Raw genomic sequence first — 16,283 nt, 5'->3', positions numbered from 1 at the left:
ATTCCGCAGCAGGCTCCCATATACAACAGTTTGTATATTGTTTTCACTACAAAGGCACTGAATTTCACAAAAATCACTGAGACAACTGAATTTACATGTACAGAGCCCGGACCGAGTGAGAGAGAGCCTCCTCACCGCTTTGAGTCCTTCATGATCAGTGCGAGCTTTGCCATGGTCAAAACCAGAAAAGACAGCTCTGACTTTATCATTATAACAATAACTGACATTGGTGTAGTGCCCTAAACTTTACTGAGCACTTGCACATAGGTATTGTCATTTGGTTTTCACCCGATGAGCTACAGAAAGAATACAGGTTATCGTGGACACGTGCCCCAGACAAAGACACTACGGTTCAGTGCTACAACACCAGAAAAATGGCAGGGTCCGATTCCAAGCCCAGGTCTCCTGAATCTATGATAATTTTCACTTAATCTGCACTGGTTTACACACTGTATAATCCAGGTGGTGAGTGGCCAATTTGTACAGCTCCACTGCTACAAAATACAGGAATGTTTTGGAGTAACTTGGCCAGCGGAGAAAAGTAATGGTAATAAATGTTCACAGAGTCCAAGCCAAATAACACAGATTCCCGGGATGATGCGGGACGCACCTGCATGCTCACTGAGTAATCTCATGAAAATAAAGCCAATTTGCTTCTATAGTCATAAACGTTAGGTATCTAAATTCCAATGAGTGGGTAGAACTCTTATGACTTCCAAATTTGATTTTTAGATATGGAAGCCACTTTTCAGTTGCCTCCCACAGAGAGGTAAGTAAGACACCTGCATTCATCTGTAACCCAGCCTAATACCTGTGTGTGAACAGGTGGGCGGGCACCAAGAAAACTGGAGTTCAGACCTTAATGTTTCCCTGTAGTAAAGCTTTAAGAGTTAATATTGACATTATAGCTATGGACAGGACAGCAAATGCTTTCAACATTCTGAAATTTGTTTCTAGCTGATATTTTTGAAATAAAATTGCCCAAAGAAGGAGAATTTTTGAAAAGTGTGATTGTAAAACTTAGCATGAAGACAGATGTTGTGTGTTTGGCCAACAGACTGTAAGGCAAAGCTGGTGGCAAATAATAAAGTGAAATTGCTACGGAGGGGTGTGTGGTAATCCATCTTCTTTTTAACCACGTTAGGTCAGTGACACTGTGGCAGATGGGGTGCGAGTTCGGGCATATCAGTTCATGCCAAGCTAACTTTGTCTCATGCTTGGTAAATCTACCTTTTGGTAAAAACAGGGTTCAAATATTTTCATTACTTTTCCATTTTCCCAACCCAAGTGACAGCCAGTTTAGATACTGTAGACATACTTTAGCAGCATCTACTCTGTCACCATTTCACGTTTCGTTTTCCACTCTCTGGGTGTTGTTCTCTGGGACTGCATATGGTCGGCAGAGCTTCCCCATCTCACAAATACTCTTCCACCTGACACGTGCACAGCACCTCAGTTTGAATGGTGCTTTGCCGTCCCTCGTTCCATTTGATTCTCATACCAACTCTTCACAATAGGCAGGAAGTTGTTATTATCCCTACCTGACAGGTGAGCAAATTACCCTTCTGGAAAGGTAAGTGACCTGCCCAAGGTAATGCAACCAGTCCCAGGAGAATAACACTGGCACCCCCGCCTCCAAGTCCCAGGTGACCTCTTTTCCCACTGTACTACACTGCCTCCTAGTTTTACTAAAAACCTTCTCAGTGACAGGAATAGAATGGGTAGAGGCGTTTAGAAATGACTGTTCTGTAAGTTAATAGAGACTTATAACTAGGGGACCTGTAAGAGGGCCTATTCAAACCTGTTATCTTTCCTGAAATTTTGAGGAGCTCAGTATAACAACTTGGCTTTCTTTTTCAAAATAACTTTTCTTATTTCAAAGAAATTTTCTCTTCCTATTTCAAAATAAATGTACATTTATTTTGGGTGGGGAAGATCTAGTGGTGTACAGAGTAAGTATAAAAGAACACCTCTTCTCCATCATAATGGCCTGTTTAATGCAGGTCAAAAATGTCACCTGCACCTCCACTTAGATATACAGAAGAAAAGAGGGCAAAGCCACCAGGGTTTTCTGGAGAGCTTGAAAGGACAAAGTGATACAAAGCGCACAAAAAAGCTTTACAGGCATTGCCAAAAAGCTTCTAAAATACGATGAGCTTCAGAGAGTCAAATAAAACTCTTATTTTTTTCTTAAGTACCTGAACTTTTCTGTATTTTTTCAAAGAACAAATTGCTTCTGTGCTTAAAGGATGGAAGAGTTTCAATCAGGTCATCAAATCCCACTGGAATAGTATATAAAATTCCCTAGGGCGTGTCTCCAAATACTTTGTTCTTACAATACTTAAATTATTCTTAAGGAGAAATGCAAATAGTTAACAGCAATAATCAAAAAGTGGGTCGAGAAGGTGTGGGGAACTTTCCCTAAAGGCTAGGAAAATGGAGGCCTTTAACAGTTGAACGGACTAGCAAATAACCTACTGGAACAAGCTGATGATGGATTGCTAGGCCAATCTCCAATCATCCAACCAAGTACTATATTTGCCTGGGCCTGCTTTAAGCATCTATAAATGCAAATGTTCTATAGAATACATATTAAGGACACACAGCAATTAAAATTGTTGGCTGTTGTGTTTGACGAAGACTTTAGGAGCTAAGGAAACAGAACCAATATATAGGTTCCATACAAGGCATATGCATGGGAAGAGCAAGTGGAAAGTGAAAGGAGAAATACCCAGTTATTTTGTAATTACCAGAAGTGACATTTTCAGCATTAAACAGGTAGTAATGTAGAAGTCTGAAGAACTATGTTTTATACAAAGGAGGAAATAATTTCTTTTATTACATGACATTTTTCCCTAAGATTAATATAAGTACTATCTTTCACTCTAGATATCCAGAATGAATCCCTTCTAATACGTTGGGAAATATATATAGTAGTATTTAAATATTTCTATGGACCTGGGTTCAAATTCTATCTCTGGGCAATTCACTTAGTCTTTCTAAGTCTCCATTTTCTCATCTGTAATATGGAAGCACTAATGTCTCACTCATCTAATTGTTGTAAAGATTCAGAGATCATACTTGTAAAATACAGCATCAAAATTGAGGTTCTGACTGAAGTGCTAACATAAGAGATATATGATAATGTGAGTCTGAGGCAGATACTGAGATGCAAAATTTACAAAGGAGATGATAAAATACTGGTTCTCAGTTCTTGAAACCCTCAGTTATATGAAGAACATCATCATCATCAAAGGGGTCCAAAACTGGAAAGAAAGATGCCCAAGAATATTTTCTGAGGTAAGTCCTACGGTGGGATAAATTTGCACTACTGCCCGATAAGGGGGGACTACATTCCAGCCCCAAGCCTAGTGGGAAGGCTCTCAGGTCTCCTGGGGAACTTGTTTTATGTTTCCTGAGGTTGAGGGATACAGAATTGCTGTGTTATAGATACAGTACATTAGTACAGGACCTTAAAGAAGTCTTTTTTACAGTCCCTGAACTGCAAGGTGAAACCAGTGATGGGAGATCCAAATAGTGTTTGTGTTGAGGGGGAGCAGGGCGGGGAGTTGTGGGGTGGAGGTGGGGACAGAACCTAGTACAGCGTGGCTAGGAATGCTAATAACCAACCTCTAAGAAGCCTGGGAATGCCAGCTGGGCTGTCCTGTGCCAGGGCAGTTACGGGAAAGTGGCCTAAATATTGCCGAACCCTGTCATACCCAGGTGGGCCTTACAAGTCCACCCTCCTTATAAACACTTGAGCTTTAAAGAATACACTGGTTGAGCTTGTGCACAGTTGTGAGAATTAAATGAGATCTTATGAGTAAAATATTTATACGAGTGCATGGGATGTGATCAGCTCTCAGAAATGGTTAAAATAATTATTATTACTGTTTGATTTTATTATCATTACTGTTTAGGTGAGATATTTAATCTTCCTAAGCCTCACCTTAGTTTCATCATCTGTAACGTGGGGCTAAGTACGGCAACCTCACCAGTTGGCCACAAAAAACAAGGGGATAATATATGTAAATCTCTTAGCTTATGCTTAGTGAAAAGCGGATGATGATGAAGATGATACAATGGACCTTGCCCAAGGACACACAGAAATAAATGGTAGAGACGCTATTTCACCCAAGTCTGTCTGACCCCAAGCCTGAAACTTAATTATAATGCTATATGGCTTCTTGTATTATCCTTAAGAAAAAACACAATAATTAATTGCAAAGGCCAAGAAAGGGCCCCTTTTAAGAGCAGACACAGAAAACCACATTAATGTGGCGTTAACAAGAAACCCTGATTGACCCCATGGGGTTCTGAAGCAGCATGGGAAGTACCCTCCAGTGTATGAGAATGACGGGCCAGCAGCAGCACAGCAGGCATTAAAAATGTGCTTTCCTACATGAGTAAAGTTAGCAGAACAGGCTTTGAAGCATCTCTACAATAGTAGAGGTGACTTTGTACTAGGTCCACCCAATTTTCCAGTCTCTTCCGATTTTGACCCATGGCTCTAGACGAATTGTTCAGGGTCAGGGGTAGAAGCTAGCTGTCCTCTGAGTCACGGTGTAAGAGGGCTGGAGCTGCATTATTATGAAACCCTAACTCAATGAAACAACTGCCTGAATATACTAGCGATACTTAACTTTTGAGATTTATAACGAACAATTGTAATATTATCCAGATGCCAGCTGGGGCCCCTCTGTCCGTTGTAGATCTAGAGGGGCCTGGTTTGAATCTTTCCAGTTCCACAGAGGGTGAAAATCTGGTTTCCTTCCTCCTGTGTCCCTGTGAATTCCAGTGAGACTCCGACTTCTGCTTCCGGCTTTTGAATCCCATGTGCTGCCTCTGACCCCCGAGGGACACAGTCTCTGTCTCCACCCACAGAATAATTTCGTTCACCCAAGCATTTATGATTTTAGCCATCTGAACAAATTGGTGCCATGCAATGCCCGGTTCCCCACCATCTAGACGACTGTAGCCTCAGTCCCAAGCCCCTGCTCCAGAGCAAGCCAAGCCCACCCCCTTGAGTTTTGCATAGCAGCTTAAAGATCACCTTTTGGAGCCCTTATAAGTGGATGGCTCCACTTATACCCCAAGTAGACTGTCCAAATATTTCTTCAAACAAATCCAGAGCAGTCATATTTTTACAGTGTGACCCTGCCTCCTATCCCCCAATCCTGGTCACAGGTAGGACGTGTGTTCCAATCAAATTTACTCCCCCAAGAATTTGGCCCTAGGCCTCCTAAACTCAAGTCAGTCTCTCCTGGGTATTTGAATTGGTCAGGGGTGGAAGGCCAGGTCTGGGGAGGCCAAGTTTGCCAACGCTGGTGAAAGCAGAGAAAGCCAGTGTGCAGAGAGGGAGGAGAAGGAGGGCTCCCTGGGAAGCCAGCCAGGAGAAGGCAGCTCACAGCCCCCATGGAGACCAGGAGAGGAGGAGATGCTGGCTTGTTGCTGACAGCTTTCCTGATATGGCTCTCATGAGCTCCAGCTGTAAATTTTCTCTTTCTTGCCCTTGGGTTCCTTGAATGCTCTACTCTGCCCCACTTCCCCCTTTTTCATTTAAGTTAGTCTATATGGGTTTATGCTACTTGTACTCCAAAGACCTTTGTATTTTTCTCCCTTCAGAAAAAAAGAGGGAGGTCTGAGAGCCATGAAAACTGAAGACTTAAGGCCTTCTTCAGTGAGAGAGATGATACCGAGCTTTCCTTCCCAGATGGCCCTGATATAGGGAGCTCTTGGCCGAGAAGCTCAGCCTCTAACAAGACAGCTCAGCTGCACTCCTGGCGTTCCCTGAAGAGGGACAAGCTGTGATGAGGCTGAGGTCTTGTGAGCAGTCAGCTGGCCCTTAAGGACCCAGCTCTGAGCACGTGCAGGCACTTTGTTCTCCACAGCATACATGGCACTAACTTTAAGAGCTCATCTCATCTCATCACCGTCCCACTGGGACATGGGAAACGGGCACCTTGTCCAAAAGGCATGTGAGCACTGGATTCAGATTTCTAGGAGGCCACACTTTCCTGTGGGAGGAGAGGGGAGCTATTTCTCCTGGAAGAGGACATCCTTGCAGATATTCCAAGCACACAAGCCAAGCCCTGTGGCTGTCAGAGCTCAGCCAGGGTCGAGGGTGAGAAGGAACCAGCATCAGCACTTAAGTCCCTATAACACCTGCCCCAAAGCAACTGCAAAGGGGAAGGATTGAGGTCCTTAAAGTTGCACCAGAATACAAAGCTAATGGGTGACCCATGTGCTACCAGGTTCCATCTTGACCCTATGGTCAACCATACGAACTGGCTTCTTCGGTGAGTCTACAGAAGGCCTCACATTTCTTTTCAGCATGTGTTCCAGGCTGTCACTAGCAGAAAACTGAGGTGAATCTGAGCAACGCAACTTGTTTTCCCTGGCCTATTGCGAAAAGTGTTAAACTGGGGATCAGAAGACCAGCCATATCTAGAACACTGACTATCTGGCTGGCTGTGCACAGTCTCCTGAGCACATGTCTCTCATCTGTATAAGGAAAGGCTCAGATCAAAGTGTCTCCAAGATCCCTCCAAGCTCTAAGTTCCCAGGATCCTAAGAGTGGGAAAAGAAATTTTAAATAATAGAATTGGTGGGAGTTGAAAAAAACTATGCATAGTAAAACTATGCCCAATGTAGAAGAGATTCCAAAACAAGTACAATGAGTGAAGGAATTAAAAAAAAAAAAAAGAAAACAGAGTTCGCTGGTAGGGAATAAAGAAAAACTCTGTGGCAGTCATGGAAGCTGGTCCAAGGGTTATAAGGAAGGAGAAGGAAGAACTTCCAAGCCAAAGGTGAGACAGCAGGTCCGAGGCAACTGGGCCTGGGAAGGAAAGGATGTCTCAACGGTGGGGGGGCAGGAGGGAGTAGTATTAAAACAAATTGACAAAGACATTATAGTAAACAGAGGAGACTGAGGCTTATTTCTGCAAAGCCTGGGAATTCAATGGAGATGTCAGGAGAAAAACAATAGTTTCGTATCTCTAATTGTCTTTCAATTCTTATGTGGGAAACGGAGTAACAAAAATGTCAAGTCTTACTTTTATTTACTCAGAGCCCGATTGTCTCTGTTCTGTACCATAACAATTGCCTCCAGAGTGATCTCCTTCCTCAGCCCATCCTCTGCACCGAAGCCAAAGGAATGATTCTCAAGCGCACCATAAACTCCACTCTCCTGCTTAAAAAACCCTTAATTCCCTCCTCTTCACCTTCTGCCATGACCCTTAGGGCCCTTCTGAATAAGCAAATCACCTTGCTTCCTTCTGGGAAGCTACGAGAGCCTTCCAGCCCACAGCCTCCTTCCCAGGGACCATCTTTTAAGCTCACGTTTTATGCCGTGCAAATCTACCTCTGGATTTACAGCTACTCGGTCCGAGGAAGTGAGCCTGGCCACAAGCAGCAGGGCAAAAGCCCATGCAGTTGTGTTCTAGACAGGTCCACTCACCATATTAGAGCATGTCTTTGGGGGAATCTGAAAGTGAGAGGAAGAGGAGAGTAGACAGAAGTGGAAATGCACACAGGAGCAAAAGCAATAGGTAGAAGCCATGAGGCAGAAGCCAAGAGTAGGAGAGACCAGGAAGCGGGAGAGGAGAGAAAAAGTGATCTAAGTGGGAGTAGACACAGCAGAGAGAGGTCGGTGGTGCAGCCCTGAATTAGGGAGCAGTGGGCACTTGTATCCAAGGGAACATGTAGAAGGGTTGCTCTTGAGATCCCAGTATGACTATTAGAACAAAGTTTTTATTCTCTGTGTGGCCTCATTGTTCAGCAGCTGAAAGGATGTCTTGTCTCTCTTACTTCCTAATGGATCCTTAAAATAATCTCCCATTAACTGAAGTAATGTGAGTAAATCTCTTTCCCTTACATACCGAAAAAAAAAAAGAAAGAAAGAAAAAAATCTAACAAAGATAGCCTAACCAACAGGACAGACAGCATGTTCAATGCCATCTCCTGCTTTAAGGCTAAGCTCAAAGTCAGACTCTTCTCTGAAAGTTTCATATTTGAGTAAATTATCTGGGTAAGGCAAGCAGGCTATCAGATGTTACATGGCTGAGTACACAAAGCTTGGGTATATTTAAACATGATCAGGGTTTTGGAATAGAATCTGGATCACTGATGTATTGCAGCAAGGATTTGTCTAAAACACTGAAGGGTAGAAAAAGGTGGGATATGTGGTCTATTCAGGCCTGGAGAGGGTAGGTAGCTGAGTAACAGAGTCTGATGTGAGATCAAGATGAAAAGAGCAAGAATGCTATTCATCCTCAAATCTCTGCTTAGAGATTGAGTCTATTGGAAATGAAAGCCCTGGTCCAGTTGTCTCTGCTCAGGGGAGCTCTTAGTGGCTTGGAAGCAGGATAAACAATAGCAGGTGTTCGCTTTCAAGGTAAGATTTAAGGAGGGATACAAGGAAGGTTAACAAGCACGCACTAGTCATGGTGGTAAGAAGGGAAGAGAGAAGATGGTAGGACAGAGGGAGAGCTCGCTCAAAACCCGAAGGGCCAAGGAATTGGGGTATGAGAGAGAAAACAAAGGGCAAAGCTCTGCCTGGGCTGACCTAGATGTGGCCTATGAAGGAATTATTCACTTTTAAGTAATTTTGCTAAGTGGCCACCTGAGGGCACTGTATCCTCTGCGCCTAGGAATCGTTCACTTTTCCCTCACCAAGCAAATTTTCCTCAATTTGCTGAAGGATAAACTTAATAATGTCTTAAGGAAGGGGACCCATGGAAGATGGGGGCCAAAGACAATCCTTCCCCCCATCTTTGCTCTTGAACTAGATTAACGAATGAGCAAGACTGACCTCAATTCAAGTCCCTGGGTAATTTCAAGGATTCAATAAAATAAGCTCATTTAAATCTATTTAGTGTTTAGTAGGGAATCAATGCATATGAGCTCCTTCCCATATACATACACATGCAAACATACACTTTTGTCAAATACAGAAACAAGAGAAGGAACAGCAGGAGGAGTTACACCAACCCTTTCTCTCTCTAAAGGGGCCAGGACTCAGAAGTCCCACAATGAAAGTAAGTACAACTGTGCTCGGCAAGCATTGCAGAGAGCAAATTTCTGCGGCTCTTTCCACGGCGTGCTGCAGCTTGTACATAAAAGCCAGAGGGGATGCAACGCAAACAGCTGGGAAATAAAGATGAAAGCAAAACTGTATCAGCGGGAAGAGACACACAACCCCCTGAGAACGCGGCAGTGTCACGAAAGACAATCTGAACAAGGTCACCCGCGTGGAATTCCTCTCCTCGGAGAGATCATTAGGCTCTTGCCTATTTCTGACTACCTTCTTCCGAGTCAAGCTGGGGAATGGGATAAGCGGCCCCTCGCTTGCACATTTCCACACTAAACGCCTGTCTATATAATGAAACAGAGCCACAAACAAAGGCATGCGTTATCCTAAAGGCTAACTGTGGAATTTTAGTTGGGCGAAAACGGAGTCCGCTTCCCAGCGCCAGTGGAGCCTGTCGAGGCTTTTTTCCCCCGCTCCCGCCTCCCATACGGCAGGTTTTGCGGCCTTATGCTGCCCTCTAGCGTCTTTTTCCGGTATGGTAACATGAGAAATACACGCAAGGATCCTGAAGCTACCAATGCCACTTTGGCCCAGGACTAGTAAAACAAAACAAAACCAAACAAAAGTAAAGTTCTAACATAAAAGCAAAACCAAATTTTGTACTAAAATTCGAAAGCGAGTTAAATTTGGCCTCGACATAGATATTGCATTCATTCAAGGCTCTGAAACACAGCATCTAGATTAGTAAGTGCCCTTTAAAAATGCAGAAGACCTGGCCTTCCCTGTACGTCATTCTCAAATGATCCCTGCCTCAGTCTGTCTGAGGGGGTTACAGAAATTTGCACCTCAAGAACCCCACCACAGGACTCTGATGTAGTTAAATAGGCTGACCTCACTCTGAGAAGAACTAAAGATTATGGCAGTGACCTTACACAGAGTGTAGAATAAATCTGATAATTTTAATTCAATAAGGGCCCAAAAATACATAAAATAAAACCATTGTCCAAATTCGGTCACCTCTCATTGTTTCTGCATTGAGAGTGGCTGAATCCTACATGAGTAGCATGCAAAGGAGACAGTGCTGTTAAATTCAGAGTGAAGAGTTCCTGTCTATGGTCTCCTGTCTCATTAAGCTCCCCTAATTCCAGGGGGCAGCATCCAGGTGGGAAGGAGAAACAGTGCCTCTTCGAGCTTACTCATCCTTTAGGTATCTCTGAAACATTCCTTCCTCTAATATTCTACCTGGTGACGCCACATTCTTTTCAATGTCCTGGTGTGTCTCCAGGGAATCCTGTTCTCTGTCCTGTCAATGTTCCCCCTGTGTCAGTCTTCTCCTTGGGACAGAAAGCTTCTTGTTACAGGAAGCCTGCCGCCCTCCTCGCACCCGTGCTCTCCACTCTGAGCACGGCGTCAGCGCCCAGTAAACACTCCTCATCTGACCAAGGCCCCTGGACCCACACACCAAAAGGCGGTGCTTGTGGAAGCGGGGAGATGTCCACCCCAGCACCATGCTCTCTTCTCAGGCTCCCTCGAGTTGGGGACGCACATGCCAAGGGGGCTTCTTGGGGTTATTGCTGTCATTGGATCACACATCCAATTGATGAGTTCACAGCTTTGACTTTTAATGTTTAAGTTAAAAAAAATTTTTTTTTGATGTGGACCATTTTTAAAGTCCTTATTGAATTTGTTACAATATTGCTTCTGTTTTATGTTTTTTGTTTTTTTTGGCCGTGAGGCATGTGGGATCCTAGCTCCCCAACCAGGGGTCGAACACGCACCCCCTGTGTTGGAAGGGGAAGTCTTAACCACTGGACCACCAGGGAAGTCCTGAGTTTTAATTTTAGGAACTTGCTCTCACTTTATGACATGGTCTGGTAAGTCTGTAAACAGGAAGGAACTTCACAAGGTAAAGGGGGATAGTCATTAGTATAGAATCTCTTTATACATCTGGAAATGTACCTCAAATTTAAATTGTGTTATTTTTTTAAACACAAATGCACTCAGTCAGAATTCAATACTTAGTATCTTAATATTTATATAAAATGCTATTTTCAATTCATAGTTTTAGTTTTTTATCATGGATAAAGCCTTTCTTATATTCAGAATCATGAAACACTCAACGTTTTAATAAAAATCAGCTCTGAGGGTTTCTTAGGTTTGTAAAGGTCCCCTCTACCACCAGAAAGAATCCCATACCATGTCCTCCAATTACCCTCACTTCAATTTTTTAAGGAACAATAGGCAAATATTTACTTCTCAGGAGGCAGCGCCCTAATTGTCCAATGAGATACCCACTGCCTGGCACTGCTTCTCTGTTCGCTCAATGAGTAGGTCTGTGCATGTCACGTACTTCAATCAAGCAGGAACTGCTTCTTTTCTAGACATTTTAGTGTTCCACCTAGTGTTCCGGGTTTCTAGGGAAGCTCATTTATACTTACTGAGGTCTCTCCCTACACAAACAGGACCACATTTTGCTTCAGCTTTGGTGGCTGGCATGGCCAGCACACTGACCGTCACAATCTCTCCCTTTCCTTGACAATTACCACCTGAGCCTGCTGTGCAAAACAGGGGCACCCAAGAAATAGGGACAGAAAATGCCCTCCATTCACTTCAGTCAGAGAGAAGAAAGAGGTGTAGACTGTAAAACAGCATTTCCTTTGAATTTCATTTTACTTTGTGAGCTAAGCTATTAGATTTGTAGGTACAAACAGGCTCTCTTTGAAGTTAACAAGAGGCCCACTCTGAGAAGGGAGACAGCCATCACCACACATTTTATGTGTTAGACAAATATAGTACTGGGATTGTAAATACATTCTGCAATTACAGAAAGTGAAACCCTTTTCTGTCTTCTTTCACCTTACTCACAGCTTTTTTTCTCTAGAAAGAATTCTGTTGGGTTTTCTCTTTCCAGTCCCCGAACTCCCCTATGTATTTATCTTTTAAATCAAAGGGAAAGATCCCATCAGTACAAATGAACAGCTCTTGCCAAGCAAAAATGATGACCATGATGATTCCTGCAGGGCTTTGGAATGCCTCCAATCAGAGCAGGAGGAGCAATGGAGGGGCCATGTGTCAGAACCAGGGTTATGTTTTGCTCTGCTGAAGTAGTTGTTTTAACCCTGGGCAAGCCATTCAAAGCTCAGATTTCCTACATTCATAATGAAGTGTTAATAACATCTTGTTCAATGCTTGTTGTCGTGTTAAATGAGATGGATATATGGACATGCTCTTAGCGAATCACAAAGACCCATTCAAAGAGAAACTTCTGTTATTTTCCATTATTGACATAAGTTTTCTAAGTATTTTGTCTTGCTCACTTGAGAAATCAAGTATCAATAAGGAAGGAAATGTAAAGCAATTATACTCCAATAAAGATGTTAAAAAAAAAATAAGGAAGCAAAAAGTCTGTTAAGACTTCCTTAGCAGCTGGTGAAAGAACATTCCCATTGGTGTTTGTGGGTGTTGGGAGGGATTCACCATTGGAGACACAGGGTATAAGCCAGCCACAGACCCTTGTTGGTGAGAGGCTCTGTAAGTATCTAGGAAACCTCACCAAGAAGAGAAAACTAATAAGCTCTAGAAGAAACTCAGTAGGTATCTGGTTACCCTGACTCCAAATCAACTAAAAGCTATTGGGACTAAAGAAACTTGCAAACGCCTACTTTTCTTTATAATATCAAGACTAAGATACATTCTTCTCACTCCTTAAATTTTAATCATGCATGCATTCTTAGGTGTTGCATTTTTTGAGCTGCTATTAAAAATACGTGTTTCTGCCACATTAAAGGGGGAGCAGAGGCATGTGTGTTGTATTATTAATTACATGTTGGAGATGAAATTCTGGTCAGTCTTTGCAGAAGGCACCCCCCCCCCCCCCCCCGCAGAGCAAAGGATGTGTCACATGAGCACAAACCACGTGGGTTCCTGCCTGTTGCTCTGACTCCGTGCACTTACTCTTAAGGTCCAAGTTCCTGGCTCCCGCTGTGATTTGCGTTGTGATTTTCGTGTCAATCTTTACAGTGTGGAGGTTGCTGGTGTCCCTTGATATCATCACGTTGTGCCACTGATTGTCATTGAGAGGTTTATTTGAGCTCCCTTTGATGAGGTTAGCACCATTTCCCAAATCAAACACGTAATGTAAGTACCTGGGAAAAAAGGGAAGGTGGAAAAGTGCCATCACTTTTTGAATTTCTGATGGAGTCAAACTACTTATTACAAACAGAGATCTCTTTTTCAGGTGGTTGCATCCTTGCTAGAAGTCATGAGAGTGAGTTGTGTAGAAGCTCAACTAACAAGAGGGTAAGAAACACTACTCTGTTTCAGCAAGGAGGATTATTCATTGTCTTCAATACAGGAAATAGTGAAAATATTTTTAAAATTGTGGTCCACATTCCACTTCATCGCTGTGGAAGATAAATATCTGTCACTACTCATTCCCTATTTCCACCACTCTCTCCATCCTTTGCAAACCACACAGAACTGGCGATTCTCAGCTTCCTGCACTTGTTTCCCGCCATCTTGAATGCCTATTTCTCTACGGGAAATGTGCACTCATCCTTCAAGACCAGCTCAGGGGGCTTCCCTGGTGGCGCAGTGGTTGAGAATCTGCCTGCTAATGCAGGGGACACGGGTTCGAGCCCTGGTCTGGGAAGATCCCACATGCCGCGGAGCGGCTGGGCCCGTGAGCCACAATTACTGAGCCTGCGTGTCTGGAGCCTGTGCTCCGCAACAAGAGAGGCCACGATAGTGAGAGGCCCGCGCACCGTGATGAAGAGTGGCCCCCGCTTGCCACAACTAGAGAAAGCCCTAGCACAGAAACGAAGACCCAACATAGCAATCAATCAATCAATCAATTAATCAATAAAAAATAAATCTTTAAAAAAAATAAAAAAAAAAATAAAAAAAAAAAAGACCAGCTCAGGTAGCCACTCCTGGACTCATAGGTTTTCCTAATTTTGCTAAATAATCTCCTGAACCTTTGCCCAAGATCATATTAGGAAACTTCCTGGTGCTTTTCTGCTAAATTTATGTGTTCACCTGTATCCCCTCGGGTTGTGTGCATTTGTGTGCCTTGGGGTTGGTGGAATCTGAAGTGTGCACGGGAGTGGCAAGGAATATATATATATATATATGTAAACTAGTGTGTGGCATGTTATCTAGCCAATTGTAAATGTGCAATGATATTCACCGATTGAATGAATAAATACCTAAATCAATGAAAAGATATCAAATGTTCATCACAGTTTCAAGGAAATGTCATAAAAATGTTTCTAAATTCTTCAAGAAACTCTGAATAGAATTAAGCTTCAGTTAAATGGGATTTTGTGGAGTTGAAGCAATCTGCTTGCATGAATTAGCTATTTAACTTAGCTATTTAACTTAGCCGGCAAGTGTAGAAATTCTTTTGTGGAATTTCCATGTGCGTAGTAAAGAAATCCCCATTTGAAGAGTAAGACTTATGGAATGCCTACGATAAATTAGAACTCGACGCTATTTGTACCTTATGTATGGAAATGTAGATATAAAAAACTGTACTGAATCCCTATTAACTTTATAAAATACCTAAAAAGTGGTTTAAACAAATGCATTATTTGCAAACCACCCTCCCTGCCCACCACCTTCTGTTTAATCTATAATTGTGGAACTTGAGGTTCATTTTCATAAAGCTCTGTTTGTCATTGAACGGACCTGTACTTACCCTTTAACTAATTCAACCACAATAAAGTCGTTTCCATCCCCACTGTTATACAGAATTAGTCCATCTAGGGATGTTGTCTTGAACTGGAAAAAAAGATGCATAGAAGTGTAGGCTTGCAACGTAGCTAAGGCAACATAGCTCGATTTGGTCTTGAAGGTGACAGGGTCTGCTATGATGTTCCTGAAGCCAAACCTGGCATTGAGCTCACAATAATCTATGTCGCCATTTTTACACAAGTCAATGTATGCCATTCCATTAAATGTCAGGCTCTGCAGGTGTCCAATGAAGTTGGAGGGAACAGAAGACAGATACCGGCGTTCCGTGATGATGCCAGTCTCTATGTTATGAAACTCCAGCCTCGTATGATCCCCCGCCATTTGACCTAAAAGAGAAGATGGTGTATTATTATTTTCTGCATCTGAAGGGCACTTTCAACTTTAGACTTCCACAGCAATATCACATTTTAAAATGCAAGGATCTACAGACCTCCTTGATATGCAGTTATGTATAGTAAAAATGAGAAATGACCTTACGGTGAGGCTGAATTACCTAATAAAACTTTCTTAGATCAAGTTTTAATCTCCGTCCAAATTTTAGTCTTAACAAAAATGATCCTCATTAACTAAAGTTGCAGAATTTTTTAAAAATAGAAGAAAGAATAAAGAAAGGAAGAAATGAAGAAAGGAAGGGAGAAAGGGTAAGAGGAAGAAGAGAGAGAAAGGAAAAGGAAGGAAGGGAGGAAGGGAGGGAGGGAGAAAGGAAGGAAGGAAGGGAGGGAGGGAGGGAATGGAGGAGGATTAGGGGCAATGCCTATCCTAAATCATCCCAGTAGAAAGTGATACATCCCAGCTCCATGGTGATGTGACATTTGTCTTTATAAAGAATGTTCTTCAAGAAAAACAAAAAGTAACTATATATTTTCCTATATCAATAGAAATAATGAAGAGCTGCTGACTATTCTTCTAATTACGAACCATGAAAATGTATTTGAAGTTAAATATGTACTTTTCACCTTCCCTTTTCTATACTGAATAATTCCGTCTTTCCTAGACCTAGTCTCCCAATCACGAAGAATTCCTGTTGATCTCTTCTGGCCCTCTGCCATTTTCCTTGCACTTAGGTTTTGGATACCTAAATTGAGCACAACATACCAATTCAAGGCATGTCCAATTTTGAGAATATCAGTAAAATTATTCCACATTACCACAAAGTATAATCTTCTATTAAACACCCTAGTGTGAAGCTTGGTTGCCAATTTATTTAGTGATTCACTCTTCAACTCAACCCCATCCCTGTTCATCCTGCCATATTTCTCTGCCAACCCCATTAAAAGCCTACTTAGTCCCGTCTTTACCTCCAGAGTGATCATTGTACCTACCTGAAAGGCTGAAGTCAAAATTAACAAAGATGTGAACTCGCTTTCTAAAGCACAGCGTTAAAGTACTCTTATCATTGCTAGTCATTCGCTCCCGGCATCCTGTTCTTGTCTAATTAAACTGTCATTCACTTTCTTCAGAAACTCAAAAAAGGTCATTTAAATTGCAGTCAAGTTCT

General features: G+C 42.5%; 1 protein-coding gene across 15 annotated transcripts in view; it reads right to left on the bottom strand.

Annotated features, from left to right (window-relative positions):
• The window catches only part of NRXN1 (neurexin 1), a 1,115,884-nt gene that overhangs the window by 560,167 nt on the left and 539,434 nt on the right, over positions 1-16,283 (bottom strand). For all 15 annotated transcript variants that reach the window (XM_057558508.1, XM_057558511.1, XM_028168477.2 and 12 more), the window contains 2 exons: positions 14,730-15,111; positions 12,986-13,176 (listed from right to left, as the gene is read on the bottom strand). In XM_057558508.1, coding sequence (XP_057414491.1) covers positions 12,986-13,176; positions 14,730-15,111 — 573 coding nt within the window. The remainder of the gene's footprint in view (positions 1-12,985; positions 13,177-14,729; positions 15,112-16,283) is intronic.

This window comes from Balaenoptera acutorostrata, chromosome 12 (genome assembly GCF_949987535.1).
Source record: "Balaenoptera acutorostrata chromosome 12, mBalAcu1.1, whole genome shotgun sequence".
Taxonomy (NCBI): Eukaryota; Metazoa; Chordata; class Mammalia; order Artiodactyla; family Balaenopteridae; genus Balaenoptera; species Balaenoptera acutorostrata.
The sequence above is the reverse complement of the archived record's forward strand: the minus strand, read 5'-3'. Positions and strand labels throughout refer to the sequence as shown.